The sequence below is a fragment of the Podarcis cretensis genome, assembly GCF_951804945.1.
Source record: "Podarcis cretensis genome assembly, chromosome: 9".
NCBI classification, from domain to species: Eukaryota; Metazoa; Chordata; class Lepidosauria; order Squamata; family Lacertidae; genus Podarcis; species Podarcis cretensis.
The window spans coordinates 32,184,261-32,207,917 of record NC_137178.1 but is presented as its reverse complement, the minus strand read 5'-3'; the positions used below and the strand labels follow the sequence as shown (position 1 = coordinate 32,207,917).

At 42.3% G+C, this 23,657-nt stretch overlaps 1 protein-coding gene across 4 annotated transcripts; it reads right to left on the bottom strand.

Moving 5' to 3' along the window:
• Nucleotides 1-2,129: 2,129 nt before the first annotated feature.
• LOC307224069 (palmitoyltransferase ZDHHC12-like) lies at nt 2,130-21,836 on the bottom strand. Of its 4 annotated transcripts, none has more exons than XM_079990533.1 (7): nt 21,722-21,836; nt 20,752-21,038; nt 13,601-13,697; nt 9,580-9,732; nt 8,681-8,853; nt 6,979-7,144; nt 2,130-3,290 (listed from the first exon to the last, which is right to left on the bottom strand). In XM_079990533.1, the coding sequence occupies exons 2-7, from the start codon at nt 20,778-20,780 to the stop codon at nt 3,096-3,098; spliced, it is 813 nt and encodes a 270-aa protein (XP_079846659.1). In that variant the 5' UTR covers nt 20,781-21,038; nt 21,722-21,836; the 3' UTR covers nt 2,130-3,095. The 4 variants fall into 4 exon arrangements, with proteins under 4 accessions (XP_079846659.1, XP_079846658.1, XP_079846660.1 ...); XM_079990532.1 differs by having other exon boundaries at nt 20,752-21,023; XM_079990534.1 differs by lacking the exon at nt 13,601-13,697 and having other exon boundaries at nt 20,752-21,023.
• Nucleotides 21,837-23,657: the final 1,821 nt, after the last annotated feature.

Here is a 23,657-nt window from a genome sequence, read left to right as displayed (position 1 = left end):
CACCTGCCCACCAAGCTTTTAAAGACAGTCAAGGCAAGCTTACTTGCAATACTCTTGTGCCTTGCAAGATTGCTGAGCATGTAGATGCTCACTACATCAGGGAGGATGAATCTGTCCCCAGCAATGGGAGTGTTGCTGGGTCCTGGGTGACCAGGCTATGCCTCCTTGTCCTTGTTAAGTTGTGGGTGAATATATCAGACGACACAGCGATTCTTCAAACAGCTCTTGTTTATTCACAGGCCAGAACAGAACTGAACTGAAGGGTTCAACCAGCCTGCTTATATAGAGCTCCACTACAATGCAACTGTAACCATTTTCTGTAACTATCCAATCACTGAATGTCACTTTCAATCCCCTATTTGCATATGTGGACCTGAGTGAAAATTATCTACAGTATCCCCCTGCTGGCCCAGGGTGAGGACTTCAGTACATAACAGTCCTGATTCTGCTTCCTCCAATCCCTAGCAGTTGAATGATCCCCTATCCTGGATTCTATTGCTTCCCTCTCTGGGAAGGAAGAGGGGAAATTGGGTCCTGCTTTCCCATCCAGAGCAGCCGTATCCTGGGAGGAGTACCTGCCTCCTCCAGCCTTTATTTTACTGCCTCAGCTCACCACCATGTCATCCCCTTGTCCCCCCACCTCATGTGTCTCAGCCTGCCACTCCACTTGGCAACGTCTCAGGGCTCACAACAAAAAACAAACTTAAGGGATTTGCTATGGTTGAGAAGGATTAGAAGAAGTTTGCCAGTACCTTTCCCCACAGATCTGTATCACAGATGTTTCCTGTAGACACCAAAATTGAGTACTCTCTTACAAAAGAGCAAACTTAAATATTGCTCAAGAGCAGTTTCATTAAAAACCAGAAATAGCTTCACCAAAAGCTGTTTATGTTAAAATAATGGAGACAGCATAAAAGAGAGGAGGAAATTGACTGCTCGGGGTCCTAGTACAATTACTGAATGCTGCTGATTTCATAGTATGCAATAATTTTTAGCTCAAATTTTGATGGAGGTTTTATTTAAATCATGTTTTATTGGAGGCATCTTGCAATTGTCATGTTTTAAACAGCATTTTGTTAACTAGCCTGGTATCCTGCTTGGACAAATGGTGGTTTAAAAAGTGAAATGAATGAATGAATAAATAAATAAATAAATAGGCATGTACAATTTCCCCAGAGTTATATGAATCCAATCTCTTTTGTTGCCCAGTGGGCCTGGGACACTGTCCGAGAGCAAATATGATGGTATGTCTCTGTCTTCCTTTAAATCCCTCCTCACACCATATCTTTTCAGCGAAACCCTATTTTTACAGTGGCCAAGGCATGTAAGCTTGGAGCTAAGCATTCTTCCCTCATGGCCTGTGATTTTTTGACTTCTTTTCCTCTGTATTATTTGTTGCTCCTGTGTCTTCTTCCGTTCTCTCTCAACTTCTCCCACTGTCCAGGTTGTCAGCTCCATGGGGCAGGGAGCTGTCTCTTTTGTTTATAGCTTTTTACAGGCGTATATGTAAATGCGGGTGGCGCAGTGGTCTAAATCACAGACCCTAGTGCTTGTCGATTGGAAGGTCGGTAGTTCGAATCCCAACGACGGGGTGAGCTCCCGTTGTTTGGTCCCGGCTCCTGCCCACCTAGCAGTTCGAAAGCATGTCAAAGTGCAAGTAGATAAATAGGTACCACTCCAGCGGGAAGGTAAACAGCGTTTCCGTGTGCCGCTCTGGTTTCACCAGAAGTGGCTTAGTCATGCTGGCCACATGACCCGAAAGCTGTCCGCAAACGCCGGCTCCCTCGGCCTATAGAGTGAGATGTGTGTGCAACCCCAGAATCATCTGCAACTGGAACTAATGGTCAGGGCTACCTTTACCTTTACCTTTATGTGTTTGTAGGCCAAGGGCAAAGCCTCTGCCCACATCCAGCATGTTAACTGAATATGATTTGAAATGGTTGGACAGTGTTTATGGAAGATACCATGTTAAAATAGGGTTGCCATATGTCTGGAATTTCCTGGACATAGCTGGGATTTGGTTGTCAGAAGCAGTGCCCGGGTGGAAATTGCTGAAATGTCTGAGAAATATGTACAGAATATAAAATCCAGAACAAAAAAGACCAATCTAAAAAAACATGGTGAACAGATTAAAGGGGGAAAAGTGCTTTTTATTTTTTTATGCATATGTTTATATATCCCCCAGCTACAGAAAGGTTCATTGGAATGAAATAGAAGAAAGCTTCAAGCAAGTGAAAACGAACCCTCACAAATATTTCTTGCAAATCTTTTAACCTTTGACACTGAGAAGAATTATATTTGTTGAGTCTTGAACACGCAGGCTTAGGGTCACTAAGTCACAGAGGCAGCAACGGGGTGCTATTTTATTACATTTCTGCAGGATATAACAGCATGCCTGCCAGCATAAGGGGGAAGGGTGCAAAAGTGCAAAATCTGAACTTGAAATTCACCCAGTTCTGTTGTGTTTGAACATTTACTCTATTAAGACATTCTAAGTCAGCTTCATAGCAAAAAAAAGTAAGCCAGCACCATCTAGTGTTGAATAGAAATACAAAACTGCAGTGTAATACAGTATTTAGATTTTGAGTTAAGAACTGCTGGGGAAATTTTATATTCTATGTTAGCTTTGTTGTAACTCCATCAGCATCTTAGAATGGATAATAGGCTATGCATATATTTAATACTGAATAAGGCAGAATGAAATGTGCACAGTGATTAATAGTGTTTGAAAATGAAATGTGTATTGTACAATGATAATTTATTGCCCTTTCTCTTGAATTGTGGGTGGGTGGGAACAATGACTGAAATATGCAATTGTAAAAATGAACCACTAATACAGTGTTGCTGTATTGTGCTTAAGGTCATATCCTGCACTTAAGGAGAAAGGTCCATTTACTCCATACACATACCCACAATCTGTACATGTTCAAAGGTCTGTCACATTCCATGCACATGCAAAGGTTTCTGTCAAGACATTTCTTTTCCCTAGGGAGAGGTCATGCTCAAAACCATGCACTACACACCGCCAGTTTTACTAATAAAGTGATGTGTTGACATCCTGGTATATTATACAATACATGACTCTTCTATAAACTTTATACCAAAGTCACTTCTGCTTTTTTCAGTTCCTCCTCTGTTAGAGGCTTGATGATGTGAAGGAATTCCATAAAGTTTAGTATAATTCCTCTATCAAATGGATTGAAGAACTTTCCTTGATGGTCCAGGAGATATGCATACTTTGTTGTTTTGAGACATTCTGCAGTAGTTAAGTTGACTGCCGCCATATAAACCTTTAGAAGTGAAACATAGAGATGACTTTCAGTTTTACATATAAACTGTTTGCACTGCTGCTGTTGCTACCCTCAGATGACACCGTACTGCAACTAAGATTCATTACACTACAAGCTGACCAGCTGAACTTTGTGAAATAATTCATCATTATAATAAATGTCTGACTTGTATGTAACACCTGCAATTAAACTGTGGAGACCAGAGGCAATAGACTCTTGGGTGTTTCGGTGTAATGGAGAAAGGATAGCAGCTGAATAATTTGAGTTTACCAACACATATAACAGCTGTTAGTTTACTGCCAAGAAGAGTCCTTGACAGAAAGGTTGTGTCTACACCAAGAAACAATATAGATTATTTCAATGGTCACTGAAATGAGACAGCAGAGCAAAGCTATACTTGAATATGGACAAGGCTAAATGTCCCTGCAATAGATACAGGGACAATCTGACAAGTTCTACAGAAGCCAGTTTAAGACACTAGAAAAACAGTAAATCATCTATCAAAAGTAGACAAGCGAGAGTGTCAGGCAGGATCACGATAGCAGCCAAAGCTCTAAATTCAGTTCACAGGAAACTATGGTCTAACCCAGCAGTGGGAAACCTGTGGCTGGTAGTGGATGGCACTTACCGGACTTTCTTCCAGCTGAGTCGCTGCTGTACACTAGAACAGAGAGGGGGAAGAGGGAAGGGGGTGGGGAAGGCGAGGCCAACACAGTGCAAACATGGTGGTAGGACCACCAGATTGACTGCTGGTGTGCTTGCCTGGCCAACCTCACCACTCTGCTGCCTCTCCACCCTGGTATACAGCAGCAACTTGGGCAGAGGGAGGTCACATAAGCAGTGCCGCCCTCCCTCTGTGCCGTCTACTACTACTTGTGGCCCTCCAGATGCTGTTGGACTCCCAACTCCCATCAGCTCCAGCCAGCATGGTTAATTGTCAGGAATGGTGGGAGTTGTATTCTAGCAGTATCTGGAGGGCCACAGAATCCCCATTCCTAGTCTAGTCTGTTGGAATCATCTCTACATTCCAGTTCTTATGACTGTGGGTGACGTATTCAAACATAAACAAAATGTGTTTGTCCTTTTCTTGTTGGTATATAGTAGCAGCCCAAGACCAGTTGCTTATCATACTGGGCAGCAGGATACAAATCTAGAAGGTATTGGTTTTATCTCTGCTAACTCTACCATCAGTTTTGTGACTGGCTGTTTGGAGAAAGGCCAGCAGTGGTTAGTGCCTACTTGGACTGGTAGGAAGACCAACAGCAGGTATTGCCAGAGCCAATGACAGTAGAACCATCTAATTCTAGTTTTGTCCCCAAGTTCCTTCCTCCACAGTTCTACAAGAGCAGAATCTTTTCCAGGGACAGTTCCAGATTTAAAGAAGGCATCCTGGTTTCTGACTTGAACTCGGAATGTCCCGCTTTTCCTTAGGATGTCCCTATTTTCATCAGAGAAATGTTGGAGGGGATGGAGTTATGTGACCCCCTGAGCCAAGGGGATAATTATACAATCTTTAGAATACATCTCAAGGCAACCCTGTATAGGGAGGTTATTATATGTTGGAAGATGCCCAGAATGTCTGGGACGGCCCAGTCAGAAGGACAGGGTATAAATAAAAATTATTGTTGTTATGGTGATGATGATGAAATAGGACGTCCCTATTTTCATCAGAGAAATGCTGGAGGGTATGCAAGAGCAGCACTGAAACTAAGGAGGAGGCCATTGTCAGGCAGTGCCACAAACCTGGGCGGAAGTAAGAAAAGCAGGCTGGTCAAGGGCAGACTGAGCTTGGTAGGGCAGTGCCCCATTCACCCTAATGGACCATCCTCCACGGGGAAAGGCCCTAGCTCAGTGGCAGAAGAAGTCCTTTGCATGTGGAAGTCCAAAATTTAAGATATAGCCAAGTGGATCACAACTAGTGGAGATGCTGGGAGTCACTGGTCTGACTCGTATATGGCAGCTTTCCATGTTCAAGGAAGCAAGGACCATAAGGAACAAATAATAATGATGATAATAATAATAATAATAATAATAATAATAATAATAATAATAATAATTTATTATTTATACCCTGCCCATCTGGCTGAGTTTTCCCAGCCACTCTGGGCGGCTTCCAATAAAACACTAAAATACAATAACCTATTAAACATTAAAAGCTTCCCTAAACAGGGCTGCCTTCAGATGTCTTCTAAAGGTTTGTTAGTAGCGTAAGTGAACTACCAAATATTCTGTTGCCCGTAATCTTAGTTCATTATTCTTTTTATGAGAGTTCATCCCACAATATCAGACTATCCTGTCATTGGGTAGTAGAAACTCCCAAACAGAAATAATACAAGCATAAAATTTAATCATTTCTGTTGCCAGCTGTATTATTTATGCAGGTGGTATATCAAAGCATAAATTATTCTTCAGTACATGTTACAAAGTTAATATCTGCTTATATGCAGATACCAGAACAGTAAAAGACCGTATATCCAAAGGGAATGGATACAACTTACTCCCTTGCAAATTAAATGTATTTCCCATCAAGCATGCTATTGTTTTATTTTAAGTATGATCCCACTTGAAATCAGCCAGTTGAAAATAGTGCAGTTGAAAATAGTGCAGTTACTTAGCATCCTATTTGAGTAAACTTTCTTTCTCTCTGGCTTTCAATAAAAAGACACTAGAGGGCATTAACAGTTCTATCTAAACTGAGCTGCTGTTCCTACTCTACATAATTATATATATAACACACATTAACCTCATCTTGTTTTTCGTAACCTATCGCTCTCCCTCTTTCAGATGACAGTCTTTCTAACATCCTGTGTGAATGGCTGAGGGAGAGAAGATTTATGTAACAAAGCTGGTGAGCTTTAATGTGCAACTCCAGCATTTAAATACTATGAAATACTAAAGAGAGACTAATACTAAAGAGAGACTATTTAAATACTATGAAATACTAAAGAGAAATACTAGTAAGAGCTGTTCGACAGTGGAATTTGCTGCCAAGGAGTGTGGTGGAGTCTCCTTGTTTGGAGGTCTTTAAGCAGAGGCTTGACAACCATATGTCAGGAGTGCTCTGATGGTGTTTCCTGCTTGGCAGGGGGTTGGACTCGATGGCCCTTGTGGTCTCTTCCAACTCTATGATTCTATGATTCTAAATACTTGCCTCAGGCAGAATGCAGAAACCCGAAAGCAGGAGATCTAGACCACTTGGGCCTCCAGATGTCTCTGGGCTACAACTCTCATCATTCCTGACTACTGACCATGCTGTCTGTGACATGTTTCAGGTTCACAGTCTTTTCCCTTTGACTTGTCAATATGCAGTCTGGGATAAGAACGAGTGCTGTCTTACCACTCAGAGAGTCAGTGCCTTTGCTTCATTTTGGCTATGTGGGAAAATCCTACTCCTGCCATCTCCGAGGGCAGCAGTGGCTACCCAGCGGCTCATAGCTGGCCCCCAAAGACCCCTCCCCCCAACTTGTCATTAAAAAGCAAACATTTTGGCTTTCGTGAGTCCTCTACTTCAAAGTTGTAATGCCAAAAGGTGACCCCTTAAAAAGTTGCCATTTTTTACTTTAATTTTTAAATCCTTTTAATAAAAACAATTGACTGACCCCATAGCTACCTGTGGTGCCAAAAGCCATTTTTGTGACCTCCCCAAAGCCTGCTATTAAAAAAAATATGCATTCAAGACGATACATACACACAGTGAAGTCATCATTGCTGATGTTGTGGCAATGACGGAAAGAAAGAGAAATCCGATCCCGATGAAAATACTACGTCCCATTACATTAAACCAATTCCAGCATAGATATATTCCAACCACAGAGTTCAGACACATAGTAGTGAGGAATCCTACAAAATAGGGCCTGGAATGAAGCAAAACAGAAACAAAGCAATGCTTCTACTACATAAAAAGCTAACAAAGCCTTTGCAAAGTTCAGTCAGTATCTAGAACAACCTCTCTCATATGCAGCTGAGGTGGTGATTTAATTCATAAGAACATAGGATGAGGCCAATGGCCCATCCAATCCAGCATCTTATTCTCACAGTGGCCAACCAGATGTCTGTGGGTAGCCTGGAAGCAGAAGCTAACCAAAACTGCACTCCCTTTACTGGAGGTACTGATTACAGTACTCTGTGAGTTTAGTCCTTGGCTCCTGCTGTGTTACCACTTTTTTAAAATGAAGTCGGATCACATTAAAAGCAAAATATGTCAGAAAAGAACCTCAAATGGTAGCAGAGTGTGCTCACGATCACCTTTCATAAATATCTCCTTAAAAGATGATGTGGGGAAATAACTGTGGTAGTGCCTTCTATGAGCACCTTATCTCTGAGGAAATGTCTCCTGTGTGACTTGGATGCGTATATGATTAAAAATGAACAGCAAAGCAAGCAGTTGATAATATAGGCCATCAACTGGCCTTCAGTGGGTTTTACATGAGCTTAATTGCCATGTCTTCTGCACTAAATACCTGGTCTTGGATTTCTAAGTATGGCATTGACCATTTTCTCCTTTACAAAAAATCAATTCCCCCATTGTTTCATGGGGTGGAGGAAGGAGCCACAACCATTTTCTCAGTTTAAATCTGTTTTGTGTACCACATTTTTGGCTTTGCCAAAATAAGTTTATGACTTATTTATCAATTAATTATGGTAAATGTATATCTCACACCCTGCTCCAAAGGAGTCAAGGGCAGCACACATTTAAATACTAAAATAACACAATTAAAAATTCTAAAAAACAGTTAAGAACAACTTTCTAAAAACCAGTTTAAAACTCCTGAAAGCAATAATCTACCCTTAAACTAATACAGTAATTTCAGTGGTATCAGGGATAGAAATTTCAACCATCCAAACTTTACAATTTTTCTAGTTATCAATAAGTATTTTTTTAAAACTGATGCAGCTCACTAGAAAGGACATTTCACAAATGGGGAGCCACTGCTGAGAAGGCCCTGACACAAGTCACCGCCAGCTGGGTACACCCCAAGTGGGGTGACACCAACAGGGTCCACCTGCTGATTGTAGGGCCACAGATGGCTGATAGATACAGTGGTGATCCAAAGACTTATTGTGTCACATGTTAATGTTTCTGATGAGAGATATCGACAGTGCAACATCTGATGGTGTTGTGAAAAGGGGGGGGGAGAGAAAGCTTAGTTACTAAAGAGTTATAAAGTAGACGAGCAAAAATATCTTGAACAATCTTTACCAAACCTGTTGCCCTCCAGCTGTTGTGGGTCACAACTGCCATCACCTCGCTGGCAATGCTGGCTGGAACTGATGACACATCTGAAAGCTAATGGGTTGCAGAAGGCTATCTTAAATACTACAGAAAAAATCTCTTTTGCACATCTTTTGCACATCTGTACTGGTCAGGGGTCCCTTTACCTTTACCTTACCTGTTCCTGTATCCCACGCTGTTGTAGATAAAAGGACAATAATGATCAAAGCCAGACACACAACGATTGATGATACGACAATGTTTAGCTCGAAGAGGTTTCACAAGGTGGCACTCATGACATAGTCTAGGCAACAGGATTTTGCCCTCTTCCCAATAATTAAGATAATCCACCTTAGAAAGAAGAAGATATCCAGGATGGAATCTAAAATGCAATGGCAGAATCTTAAGAACCAACTAACCTAATGCTTTTGTATATGTGCTTTGGACAATGGCATCATTTCAGACAACCAGGTGATTCAGATGCTGTTCGTGCTTTATGTTCTAATTGAAGGTGGACTTGCATGAGTTTACCCATCTCCAGGGCAAATGCATCAGCAAAAAGTGCATTTTCTCCTTTCCAAAGCAGGAAGCATGTAGAACAGTGGTTTTCAAAGGATGTGGCGCACCACACTGGTGTGACAGGCGAGGATGGCAAGTGTGGCAGGAAGATTAAATCCATATAGTATTTTGGGAACGGTTCATATTCGTATGTAGCTGCATTGTTTTATACTATTGGGATGTCCCATGATCATATTATAAAACATGACTTCCTAGTGGAAAACAAAATCAGTCACCAAAACAGCACAATTCTATACTTGTCTACTCAGAAGTTAAGTCCATGGGACTTTCTCCCAAATATGTGTGCAGAAGCGCTGAAGCCTTTCTTTGCTAGCTGCTTGCATTAATTGAATTTTCTTATCTTCAACATTTAGGCATGAATAAAAAATGATGACAAAAGAAGGATGCTTTCAATCCAGCAACAGCATTTGTTTAATTCCAGAGGTGATTATTGCCAAAGAGAATTATTACTAATGTGTGAGAGATGGTTGCATATGCAAAGGTGTACGAGAGAAATACCTGTCTGATGGCCTGGTAATATTCATCAGTGTGTTGAGGAAGCAAACCTGGGTTCACCATAGAAGCTTTTAAGAAGAGGAACCACATCAGAGCATTCCCAAGGAGAAAGGTAGCATGGACGTTCCACAGGGTATTAAAAGATAATGGCATAATCTGTGCAATGAAAACAGACAAATGTCTTAACACTTTGAAACCCAAAACTAATCTGACTCACTGGCACACAAACTGAAACATCATGCAAATCATTGTACAAAAGCACCAGTCATTTACTTGACCTCTGGCTGCCTACGTATGTATACTGTTTACATGAAATCTCTCTCTCTTTCCCCAACCTCTCTGCTATCTATGCTATCTATGCCACTCTTCTAGTGTCCATGTACTACTCAAAGTGGCTTTCAGCAGTTAGGGACTGACAAATCCATAACTGGGATACAGAAACGAGAATTGGATGGAACTGGAGGAGCAGTTCATGAGAGATTTCTCAACATGAGAGGTGAAAGAGACACAGAATATTATAGGCAAGCAGTATAAGGAAGCAGGAGGAGGAGAAGAAGAGGAGGAGTTTGGATTTGATATTCCGCTTTATCACTATCTGAAGGAGTCTCAAAGCGGCTAACATTCTCCTTTCCCTTCCTCTCCCACAACAAACACGCTGTGAGGTGAGTGGGGCTGAGAGACTTCAAAGAAGTGTGACTAGCTCAAGGTCACCCAGCAGAACCCAGTTCACCAGATTAAGAGTCTACTGCTCTTAACCACTACACCACACTGAAGGAGCTAACAGCAGGCAAGCTTATTGAGAAGAGATAACACAAGGAGATGTGTAAGAAGGGAAGCCAACTTGGCATGACCAAGTTTCAGGTTTCTGTGGGCCACAGGCAAGAAACCTGCTGTGGGTTTTCCAAATACACACGACTCCCTCCCTCAGGGACACAGACACACACAGCACCTGGTCTGCTCACCACCAAGCTTCTTGTGGATGGGTGGGGTGGTTGAAAGCTGTAAGAAGTGCTAATGCATATCTGGCAGTCTTGCCCGGGGCTCACTTTTCCCCAGGCCTCCTTGCCCTTGCCCATGCAGGTGGTAGGGAGCAGCAGAAGACTGGGAGGACTCATGGCTTCTGTTGGGGCAGCTGCTGCATAGTTCACACTGCACATCCTCCCCACTAGGGGTGAGAATAGTGTTGGGACTGATATTAAGGGCAGCAACTGAAATACCACCACCATTCCAGTGTCACCAGGCTTCTGAGAAATAAGCAGTGTGAGGGTTTGAGGGCATGAGGTAACTTGCACCTGATTCATATTGGTTGCCTGTTGGCTTCTGGGGCAACTAATAAATTGTTGTGGTTGTTGTTGTTAAATGATGGAGCTTTGTGTCTAAACATATGCAGATGGCCTAACAAAGATGGAGGTTCTTGGAGTGGTGCTTTGCAATGGGTCTTCTGCTAGGTCAGAGAATCCAGCAGCTGCTCAGCTATGCCAACTCCTGACATTGGGCTTGTAGATAGGAGATACAGACACCCTCAAAATGAGGGCTTAGTCTAACACATCAGTTTTCCAAATGACAAAGTGACAATTTATATGTTACGGAATTGCATATTTTCCTGCATTGTAGGGGGTTGTACTACATGATCCTCAGGATCCCTTCCGACTCTATGGTTCTGTGATTCTATGTGTGAGCTGTTTACATGTAGATTTTCCATTAAAGTCCTTAGGAAGGAACCATATGGGTTGGGCAAATTATATATTTCCTTCCCGGGTCAGTATTGTCCATTGATAAGTAATCCATCTGTTCCATGTTATTCCTTCTACAGATACTGTCACAGCAACATGAGGTCCAGACACAAGGAACTGGCTCCCATGTTTCTACATGAATCGTTGTTTAGGCATCATTACAAACTGAGTGTAAAAGCATCTTGGGGCTTCAAATAATGTTAATCAGGCAATTGCTTAGTTTAGAGGAGAAGTGGAGATCTTTAAACAGTAAGGACCAGAAGTATGGCCATGCCACGAAGTCAGTTTAATTATACATAGCCACTATAATGAGCTATGGAGATGCATAACGTGAATGACAGTGAAGGGAAAGGCGTCTTGCAGAGATGTTTTGAATCATTAGGCAGAGAAACCACTGTAGGAGGAGAAGCAAACAAAGGGGAGATTACTGTTGAATTCCTGCTTTTCTTTTTCCCCTTGCCTTGGATAGAAAATGTTTTAAAACTTCACTTCTCATGAAAATATGATTATTTCATTTTGTAAATGTAGGTATCAAAACCTAGAGGTTGTAAAAGCCGCTCTGAAAATCGATCCTGTGACAACTGTAGTCATCTATTCACTTAAATGCAAAGATATTCCCCTTTCTCATTTCATGAAATTTAATAAAGTGAAAGATGCTAATAAATTACAGCTAAGTACTGTTCTAGAATATATTTCTGATTTTTGTTTTCAGTTTAGCTTGGCAATTTAGCTCTGCACAGATAAAATACTACCATTTGTTCCATAATGCTCCCGCCAGCTGACTGAAGAATTATGCTCAGATTAAGGAATTAAAGATGCAATCCTGATCCAATGATCCAATGAAGTCAATGACAGAAGTGCCTTTGACTTAAACTGAGCCAAGGATTGCACACTAAAGCTTTAGGAAAAGTTCCAGCCAGCTCTCTCCCATAAAAAGAGCAACAGGGAATATAAACAGAATAATGTATTTTATGTGTACTGTATTGTATAGATTAAAGTCCAGAAAATGCAGAGCCTTCTACTTTCTCAGGTCAGTGAGATACAGATATCCATATGATATGGCATGTCTATCATTTATTTAAATAAAAGCATATTAATGGAATGCAACAGTTTGATATCACGCTAGATAACAAGTACCATAAACTTTCTAATATTGGCTGCATTTCATGGAGTCAGTTGAGATAAACTCTTTTCAGGATTTCTTTTTGTCTGTTCCTTTCTTCTCTGTAAACCAAGGGGAATTGCCTAGAATCTGGGATCTTGGCCAAGTAATAATAGACATATATTGGCTTGAAATAACCATTTGTACATTATTATTCAGCATTGACGTGATGCACACCATGAATCAACTGCATCATTATCATACTGTTAAGAGCAGTTGCTTGGATGCAATTCCACAGAAATTTGTTCTTAATAACAGTTTCAGGATCAGTGTGTACTGGTTTATCAATTCTTACCTTTATTTTCCAGAAATACTGGTAGCCCTGGATTATATTGGTACCAATTTATCTTCTTCCAACTCCATATTACAATAATATTTTATATAATCTAGGTTGGCATGGTGTCCTATTTTACAGAGGCTAGTCCTCTGTTTGTGGGGCTGCCAAATCCAAGTTCAGTTTAAAGAAAGAAACATAAAAAGGAGAGCCAGGGGAGGGGGCTTGTAGTTATCCATCAGCAGTTAGAAGCTGGGCAGCAGACTGATCAAGATCGCCTGGTCACAATATTCACAATATTCCCATTTATAGTGAGATGCATTTCTATTTAACTTAGAGCAATTATTTCTAAATTTGCATCTATACATAAAAAGTGTCATTTGCATAAGATGTGCGTATCTGTGCCCTCTTTCGTCTTGATGTATTATGTGTGTGATGCATTTCCTCTTTTTTGGCTATGTGTAAGTGGCCATCCTAATGCAATTCTTAACATGCACTACTAATATATTCCTCCAGTCTGAAAGCAGGAGGTCAACGGCACTACCAAAATAGTTTGCTCCATCATACGATATAAGAATAAGCCTTTGCAGGATTGAATTCTAATTCTGATTTAACAAATTATACATCTATATCTTTATCTACATCCATATCTATATAATGATTAGAGTCTTTATTTTACTACCTTTCTTGTAGGGAAAATTCAGTCCCTTAAATAGAGAGCATCGGTGTATGTGGGGCTAATTGCCATATGAGACCAAGGCTTTCATGGAAAGCAACTCTTTCCCTTTTCACTATTATTCTATACAACGGGCACAAGGAAGAGCCATATTTTGAACAAGACCATGATTGCCTTACCCAAAACAGGTAAGTTGGGTAACCCCACAGAAATGTGCAACTGTAAAAGAAAAGGACGGCCACCTTTGATTCACCAGGAGAGCTAAATTTCCATGATCTGAAAATAAAACACAATGACAAATATGATAATGGTCACAGTATCTCAGTCACATAGCAATAGTGTTGTGTCCAATGCTGCTGTTACACAAGCAGAAAGCTCTAGTATAAATAAAGCCATGAAGGGGCCTGGAACCTTAACACCCATCACTGAAAACCTTAGTAAGACATTCTTATGGATCCTGAGACCGCAGCACAAACTTTAATGCATATCTTCAATGCCTTAAGAACGAGAAACTTTTTTTAAAAATGAAAAATGGCACTAATGAAGTATTTCCTCCTGATGAAATAACAGTGAGGTATGGTAAGGTGGGGAGGTTTAAACTCTTCTGTCATGACTCAGAGACCATGCGCTGTGCAATGGACTCAGAGGAGGATGACCTTCAATGGGGGAAGAGCTGCCAGGACCATCTTCAAGGCTCTCCTCACTTGAGAACACAGCCTTGCCACCTTACTTTGAGTCAGAGGAGGAGTCTTCCAGGGTACTTTTGTCTCCTCAGGCCTACAGGAAACTGACTGCAGTATAAGACAAGGCCCTCTAAAAGCCAGCTTCTCTGTGAAGGTGGAGCTTATTGCACCACAGTTCAGTCAATGTATACAAGTGTCAGGAGCTGGCAGGACAGCAGGGAGGAGGAAAAGGATCTCAGCGAGGGACTGGGATACACGGGGGCAAGCAGGGGATGGGGAAGGAAGTACTCACAAGGTAACAAAGGATGACAAGGAGATGGGGGTCAATGCACAGGAACAAGGGCAGCAGGACCCATCACCACAGCAGGTCCTGTCTCCATGATCCTGGTGGGCTCTGAGGCATAGGGAGCAGCAGGAGGGATGCTCCAGGAGGCAGAGGCAGGCAAGGGCCCACACGCCAGCTCTCTAGCTGGTCAGGTGGGGCTCGCTAGCTCTGGGAGCAGCTGTGTGATTCCTCAGCTGGAGTAGGCTTAGAACAGGTGAGGGTCCCATGCCTTATCAAGCCCAGATGCTGCAATCAGCATGCAAAGTACAAAAGGGAAGCAAAGTTGAGGTGCTTTGTCTATGCAACTGACTATGTCAGGCATGGCCAAACTTGGCCCTCCAGATGTTTTGGAACTACAGTTCCCATCATCCCTGACCACTGGTCCTGTTAGCTAGGGATGAAGGGAGTTGCAGTCCCAAAACACTTGGAGGGCCAAGTTTGGCCATGCCTGGTCTATGTTGATTTACCTTGGCTTGGATGCTCCTGGACCTCTATGGGACTGTGCTGTGAGTTTGACTCTGGACTTATCCTGCCTGCTGGGCTTTGGACTTGGCTACTTGGATTGACCCTGGACTGCATTTTCTGACCTTTGGACTTGACTTGTATGGACTGACCCCCAGACGTTGAACTTTGGACTTGACATTCTGACTTGCTGCCAGGTAGGCCTTAATAATTTTCCAAGGTGCTGCAGGTAATCTGGGTGCCTCAGTCTTGTGATGGGACGCTGCTTGGCTTTTCATGTAAGCACAGAGCTCTTGTAGAACAGGACACCTGCCTTCTGCTGTTTTGGTGCTGCTCAGGTTTCCTGCTGTGGCTATTTACAGGAAGCAATTAATGTTACATCTTGTTTGCTTTCCGGCCTCAATCTTTGTGACTGGAGAAGTTCTGTGTTTCAGCACACAATATTGCTATCATAACGTCTCATAACTATCAGGTAATAACTTGTTTGAGCATAAATTGCAGGTGTTTTTACTGAAGGCTTTGCAAAGTCAACTGGGAATCTCAGAATACATACCTCCCCTCCCTGTGTCTTTTATTTTTGTGAAGAATTTGCAGAATGTTTACCTTGTAAATGACAAGATTCTTGGTTGGGTCATAGATGTTTGCTGGCCTGAGAAGATATCTTTCAAATAGTTAAGCAAGCAAGCAAAAACTGTTTTTTTATACTAACAGATATGAAAACACTGCCAAAACAGCAAAAACAGGAATAATTAAAAACCCATTTAGTAGGAATGATAACTAAAAGTTTAAAACATACACAAATTAAATATATTGTAGGTCCCCCCCAAAAAAAACCCTGAAAGGAAAACACAGTGTTAGAAATAAACCAACAGGGCCTTTTCAGGGGTGGTGCCTTGGCTTTGGCAAATTGTTCCAGCTGAGTTGCATCAGGTTTCCTTTCTAAGCTCCTTTCAAAAGAATCTGAGGCTGTGAAGACCAGTTTGAGGGGACATGGCTTGTGGAGAGGGGCTGTGCCTGGGAGGGGGTGTGGTGTGGGGAGAGTCCCTAGGACCAGTTAGAGAGCATTGGAGAGCAGCATTTGGCTCCTGAGTCTGAAGCTCCCACCCACGTGTCATGGCATTTTCATAGACTCCATGACAGCAAGGAATGAGCAGCATTGCAATATTGTGAGGTTTTCAAAAAAAACACTATTTGAAAATGTAGCAATTGGGTGGACTGTATTGCACAGTCCACTAGGAAGGGCAACCCCCAAATGGCAAGGAGCTACACAGGTGCATGGATAACACTTCTGTATTTCTACACTATGCCATGTGTGATAAGAAAACATGTGCCTATTTTGACACACATCTATTCAATGACACATGTCTGGAAGCTACTGATCAACTATGGTGTCCTAATGGCTGTATACACAGCTAAATTGGCATATGTATGCTAATAGCACATAGATAGGTACATGTGATGTTAATGAGATGTTAACCTGAAGGTTAAACCCATTAGGAAATTGTGGTATGTAAAGACTGCCTTAGGGTGAATATAAAAGACTGCTTTTGGGGGCTGATATTTTTATGTGATGAATGGTTATATTAAAAGGTTTCTCACATACTTTTCCTTCTTAATTTCCATGTCCAAATATATACAAATTTTGACCACCATTAGTAGACAGCCATGATCAGTGCTGAACACTGATCCTTTTCCTCACCCAATTTAGGGAGGGATCAAGTCTTGTGTCTGAAGTAGCTTTGGAGAATCTGAAATCTTCTGTGGCTCAGACTAATGTTAGGAGACTACTAGATCTTCTCCTGAACATGGAGAAATGTAAGGACTCTCTCTGACCTCCTACTGGACAATCTCCCCAGATTAAAAGATGTTTTTACCACTGGTGAGCTCACATTTGCAGTTGGGACCCTCAACCATGCTGCCTTTTAAATAAGTTTGCAAAGTTAACAGAAGAGGTGCTAATGATACCTTCCAGCATTGAGCTCAATGGGCTAGCCATGGTTCAAACTCCATTCAGACATATAATTGAATGATGACTCCTTGTATTTCCATTTAACAGTCCTTAATACAATCATGTATAGTTAATACTTCTTACTTTGTACAGCCAGGTGATTTATGTGCACAGAAAACCATTTCACCCCCTTATATTGTCATCTGGACACAATATATAGATTTAGGTTCCTTTCGTCTTTCCCTTTAATCTTTTAATCTCTTCTCATAATCTCTTAATATTTGCCAATGATTAATCTCCCTGTTACAGCACACTCCTTTCTCCCAGCCCTTGAGAAGACAGCTCAGCTCTGTTACTAATATATGGCTTAGTTTATGCTTGTACAGCCATTATAATGAAATATAATCACTATGTTTTTCCTTTGAAAATGGAGGGATTTTCTTCCACTTTGCCTATTCATATTCTCAGCAGTCACAGCCTCTTCTTAGACCTTACAAAAAAAATCAACATAAGCTTTATTTCCTGTCAAATACACCCCTGCCCCCACCTCCAAATCCTGACAGCTGTAATGCTTTCAGACTATTTGGCTGGGTATTCCTAGGCACTTTTTAATAGCCCCCAACCAGTTGATTGTTTTGTGTGCAAAATGATTCCAAGTATAAAGGGGATTCTAAGCAGAAAGACTGTTTTTCTACTATTGTCATGAAGCGCTGTGGCTTGAGCTACCTGTTTTAAAGCTGACCTATGTATTTCACAGCAGTCTTTGCTAAACTATGGCAAGAACAGAAAAGTCCTCTATTTCTGTGGTATTCCTGTGGGATGGGAGAGGATTGTGATGATGAAAAGGTGAAAACCAGCACAAATTTACTCACTTTAAAGTCAATCCTGGGTTTTTGTGTGTGAAGTATTACGATGGTGGGCTTTCACTGGCCATCATGAGTACAGTGGTACCTCGGGTTAAGAACTTAATTCATTCTTAACCTGAAACTGTTCGTAACCTGAGGTACCATTTTAGCTAATGAAGCCTCCCGCTGCTGCCACGCAATTTCTGTTCTCATCCTGAAGCAAAGTTCTTAACCTGAGGTACTATTTCTGGGTTAGCGGAGTCTGTAACCTGAAGCGTCTGTACCACTGTATTTAGAGATGAGAAAGGGGAATATACGGCCCCTTCGTGGCCAGAAAAGTATAGTCTAGTTTAGACAGGCTTTTTTAGTTTATAAGAAGAGGCTCAGAGCTTTTGTTCAGTTGAGGAGCTGGAGGACACTGCAGGGACTCTTTGATATGCTCCTGAGCATCTTTTTAGTCAGAGGGAAGCAGGGATAGCTCAGTTGAGCTGGGTCGCTGCTGGAGGAGGTCTTTTACCCTTCAAAGAGCTGAGGCCCCACCACCCTCTGCCATCTGGAGAGCCCCTGTTCCCTTAAAAGCCTCCACCCTTTCTACCTTGTTGCCCCATAGGTTGGAATCATACCCCCAAACACCTGTGAATGCTACCTCTCTCACCTCCATAAAGTCTACTTTTCCTGTGGAATCTTTGACACAATCCCTTCCTTCCCACACCTTAATGTAACTCAGCTTGTAAGTAAGCCTAAGCACTTACAACTGAAACAACCAGAGTGTTATGATTCCATAGTCCAGCAGTGACCAGGACACCATCAGAGCCAATGTGTCAATGGCTTAGGAACCAGTCTGGGTACCTGGCTCTCAGCCTTATGCTGGTAATCAGGGGAGCCCTGAACCTGAGGCTGGTAGGCAGGAACCCACTGAACCTGATGGCATGGCACCAGGCTCTGTAAAAAAATCCCATATACTAACCGGACAGGGAGTTCACCATGAGGGAGGCCATAAAATGCAGGAAGTGCCCATCTTATGGCCAGATTCTGAAAATGTTTCTCACACAGATTATGCATGATGCATGCACTTAAAACTGGGTCTAGGCTAGCGAATGAATGAATACCACTGAATTTGGTACTGTTTGGTTTTAAATAAATGTGTTTAGGTTTAGTAACGTTCCTTTCCCCCTGCTGTTCTAGGCACTGATGACTATGAGCCCCAACAAATGCAGACCACCCAAGTGTCCCTATTTTCCAGGGACTTCCCTGATTTAGAGAAGCCGTCCCGGTTTTTTATTTGATCCCAGAATGTCCCGCTTTTCCTTAGGATGTCCTATTTTCATTGGAGAAATGTTGGAGGGTATGCAAATGCCAACCCAGGCTTGAATGCTATCTTGGCAGGAACCACATGTGGTTTTGAGTCCTGAGTTCTGGGCAGCTATTTGATCACAGAACAGTGCAATGGCTATAAGGGAACCCAAGAAAAATGGAAAAGATAACACAGGAGTGAGTGTGTGAGTGCATGGACGACTGCTTGTTGCTGACAAAGATCAAAACCAGAATATTTTTGGACACGAATCAAGGGAAAACAAAGTTTGTTTGTAAAAGAGGGATAACTAAAGGAAGCATGCAAGAGAAAGGGTCAAGAGGAAGTTAAAAGAAAGGTGACTTGTGTCTAGGGTTTCTGAGAACCTTGAATTAGCACATTAAGGCTTAATATTAATGCAAAGAGCCATCTGCTTTATGAAACACATCCTATTGGGCTACATGTTTACAAGCAGTTGAGAAATTCTAGCCAAGCCTGCTAGGCTCCAGCTTCCCTCCTTTCCCCCTCCCCAGTTCCTGCTTTGCTTTATTTCCAGCTCTCTAGCATCTGGCTTGCTCCATCCTGATTCTCTTTGTGCTCCTTCAGTTCTGCTTCACCCAACCTGGTGCTCTCCAGATGTTTGGGACTACAATTCACATCAGCCTCTGCTAAGCGCAGCACCCAACATACCTGGAGGGCCCCAGGATGGGGAAGGCTACTCCAAATTGTCACTTATTGTCCTAAAGAACTGGGTTCTCTTATAAGGGGGTCAGGCCTCAGTAGGGGGGATTCCCAGTTGTTGTCCAACCACAGGCAAGGTCAACAAGGGAGCAAGACCTGGATAAGCCCCTGCCTCCTGGCAATCTGCTTGCTCCTCATGCAGATGTATAAAGGCACTTATATATGACACCTGGCCCTATAATAATTACTTGGACTCTGGGTGAACCTGGGTGAACTCTGGCTCAAATGAAGCTATGCAGTATGATATCCAAAGCTGTTCAAACCAATGAGGGCAAACAAAGGCATTGTTAGTGGGTAGCACAAGGTCCTCTGATTTGCTGCCCCTTCCCCTTCCCCCTTTTAAGTTTGCTTTAACGTGGCTGGGTGGGCAGCAAATGCAGTGCTAATGAGAGCCATATTAATTTTCCTAGGGGCATGCTATATATCAATGCAAATGTGTGTTGTGGGTCTCTGCCCAGAATCCTTTAAATACCTAGCCAGTGTTTTTTTTCCTGGGTGTTGACAACAACTCCAAATACGAAAATAGTCGTCGTCTTTTTTTAATCTGGACTTTTGGCTGTCTGAAATGCTCGGAATCCCAAAGCTGAAATGTTTTGCCAATGTTATGGAATGTTTTGCAAATGTTATGCCACCCTTGGTGTTTTTAGGTACTCAGATAAGATTAAAATAGACTGTGATATTCATTTGCTCTGAAAATGTCATTATGCAACCAAATGATATAAAGGTTGTAACGAAAAACAGCAATGTTTAAGTCCAAATGAGACACATAGCTACTCTGTTTGCAGAGCTCTGTTACTACTTCCATTGTGAATTCTGAATTAGAAAGCCATTTGATTTCCAGCACACTTCATTTGTATAATGAATCCATGAACATGCATGGGTACATGAATTAAAACAAACCATCTGATTTAAAATTAACATTACCATTCTCTCCCCACCCTCCATTTAATTCTCACCTATCATAATATGAAACACCTGAAACTTTAGGAACATAACTGATGAAATTTGCTTTTTATTTGGGGGTCAGTATCTTACCTCCTCCAGACTTGCTGGGACATTTCCATGTGTGGTTTCCTGAGAGACACAGGCAGTTTGTAGCTCCATTAGCAGATCCACTGGAATGACAAGCTGCTGTGGCGTTAGAGCAGGATTAGTGGCTGCCGCTGCTACTTCCTCTGCTGTCGTTGATGCTTCAGCTCCTGGGTGCAATCCAAAGGTTGCATTCCCATGTTAATTCTTGCCTTGCTCCACTTCCACAGAACCAATTGCTCCATTGTGCGTACATGGAAATAAGAGGGATTGTGATCCTGTGGGCCTGTGGGCTGACATCTGTGAATTTTTAGTAATGTATGGCATGTAGTAGGGACGCAGGTGGCGCTGTGGGTTAAAGCCTCAGCGCCTAGGGCTTGCCGATCGAAAGGTCGGCGGTTCGAATCCCTGCGGCGGGGTGCGCTCCCGCTGCTCGGTCCCAGCGCCTGCCAACCTAGCAGTTTGAAAGCACCTCCGGGTGCAAGTAGATAAATAGGGACCGCTTACCGGCGGGAAGGTAAACGGCGTTTCCGTGTGCGGCTCTGGCTCTGGCTCTGGCTCTGGCCAGAGCAGCGATGTCACGCTGGCCACGTGACCCGGAAGTGTCTCCGGACAGCGCTGGCCCCTGGCCTCTTAAGTGAGATGGGCGCACAACCCCAGAGTCTGTCAAGACTGGCCCGTACGGGCAGGGGTACCTTTACCTTTATGGCATGTAGTATACTTCCAGGCACAATTTTTTTGTTTTGTTTCTGTTATCTTATTAAAGCTTTCAGTAGATACTTGACAACTTTTGCATGAACAGAAAAAATAAACATTTTTCTGTATCCACCTCTTCCTGCACCCACATCCTCCTCCCCTCTGTTCTACTAAGTTTCTCTTCCTCATCAAATTAACCTTTCAATAACATGGATTATAATAACACAAGTATATAGACATTCTAAAATATTTTGTACACAGACAAGTCACTATCCCATACCTCTCTAGATTTATCCTCATTGTCAGATACTGAATGATGAAGAAGAGAGATTCATGGATGTTAAACACAAAGAAGACTCCTACCTCCTTCTGCATTTCACTTGGTGCAGCTACCTATATACATTGACATTGCCAGCGCCTGACCCTCAGTAAACTCCTGTGCTTTAAATAGCTGCAGAACTCAAAGATGGATGGCAAGTGCAATTTTTTTCAGGGCATGGCAGTGTGGCAGAGACCAGGGAAAGGGAGGTCTCTCTCTCTCTCTCTCTCTCTCTCTCTCCCCTTTCCTTGCTATTCACATCTGTGAATTGTGAGTATGAATCTGGGAAAAGGGTACATTTTGGATTTTCCAAAACGAGAGAGCCTACCAACCCAAATTTGGGCAATATTTTTAGACGGATTTTTCAACAAAACCTATATAGGGTGAGGTTTCGGTAAAACAGAATATGTATCTATAAGGGCTAGAAAGCATGCATCCAAGCAATTTTCCACTTGTCCCATGCTTTCTAGGCAAGGGTCTGAGTGGTTTTGCCTTCATCCCACAACTTTCCCGTGGAAAACCTGCTCTTTTGTGCTAAATTGGAACAAACAGCAATCTGTGAAAAACCCAATTGCCATGGGTGCTAAACCATGGGTTTTCCTGGGGAAAGCAGTGGGGCGAATGGAAGTGTTGACGAGCCCTAAAAAGAGTTCAGTTTTTCTAAAACAGCTTCTTAAATGTAAAGCATCTGGTAGTATTTCTCTCATAGGCAGAGAAAGTAGATCGCTACTATGTATATCAGATAAACCACACACTAGTACCAGATATGTATTTGTTCATATACATGTGGTCTGCACAAGCAAAACTAGTCTACCAATGATGTCTTCTTTCTTACTAAATGCAAGAACCTGGACATTATACCCAAGGGTCTTAGAATTAAGAACCCTCTACAATCCACGTATCCCACTGAATATGCAAGGAAACTATGCAGCACTTTCTCTAAGAAGCTGCTCAAACATCTGATCAGCGTTCTCTACTCTAAACGGAAGCTAATAAAGGAGGAACTCCTTGTATTGGACAACTCTATCAGGAACCACCAAGCTTGGCAAGAGTTCCAAGAGGAAAAACAAAACATTTACCACTCTCAACTGGAGCTACTGAAAAAACAGAAAAACAAGAAACTCTCTAACCTTTCCAACCTACAGGCTACTAATCAAAACAAGATCAACAATATTGTCAATCTCTCACAGCAAACACTCAGCCCAGCTGAGGAATCAGTCCTTTCACCTGGACTGTCATTCTGCCCTGCCAAATCCCCACACATGATTCAGTTCTGTGGGGACTTGGAAGCATTTTTCCGCCGTTTACGCCTGAAGGAGTATTTTCAACACACACAACAACAAGACAAAGCAGAACAAGCAACAACTTCACAACACAACACCTCTCAACCCACTGGAGAACAACAACCACCCTCCCAACAGAACACTGACCACCAACTACCACCGAAAAAGTGTTACACAAAAAGGGACTCCACATGGACCCCTCCTGATGGACGCAATACCACACTGGACTTGTACATTGACTGCTTCCGCCACAGAATCCAAACAGATGTGACCAGAAAACACCATTGCTTACAACAAAATCTAAACCATGCTGAAAGGAGAGCCATAGATAATCTCAGAAACAACCCAGATATTATAATTAAAGAAGCGGACAAAGGTAGAGCTGTCGTCATCATGAACAAAACTGACTACATTCAGGAGGCTCACAGACAACTTTCCAATACCGCCTTTTACATAAAATTGGACTCAGACCCCACACAAGAATACAAAAAAGAACTGAACAAGATTGTTAAGGAGCTACCCCCACACATCCAAGAACAGATCCTCACAAACACACCAACAGAACCTCGACCAGGAACTTTCTATCTTCTACCTAAAATACACAAACCAGGAAA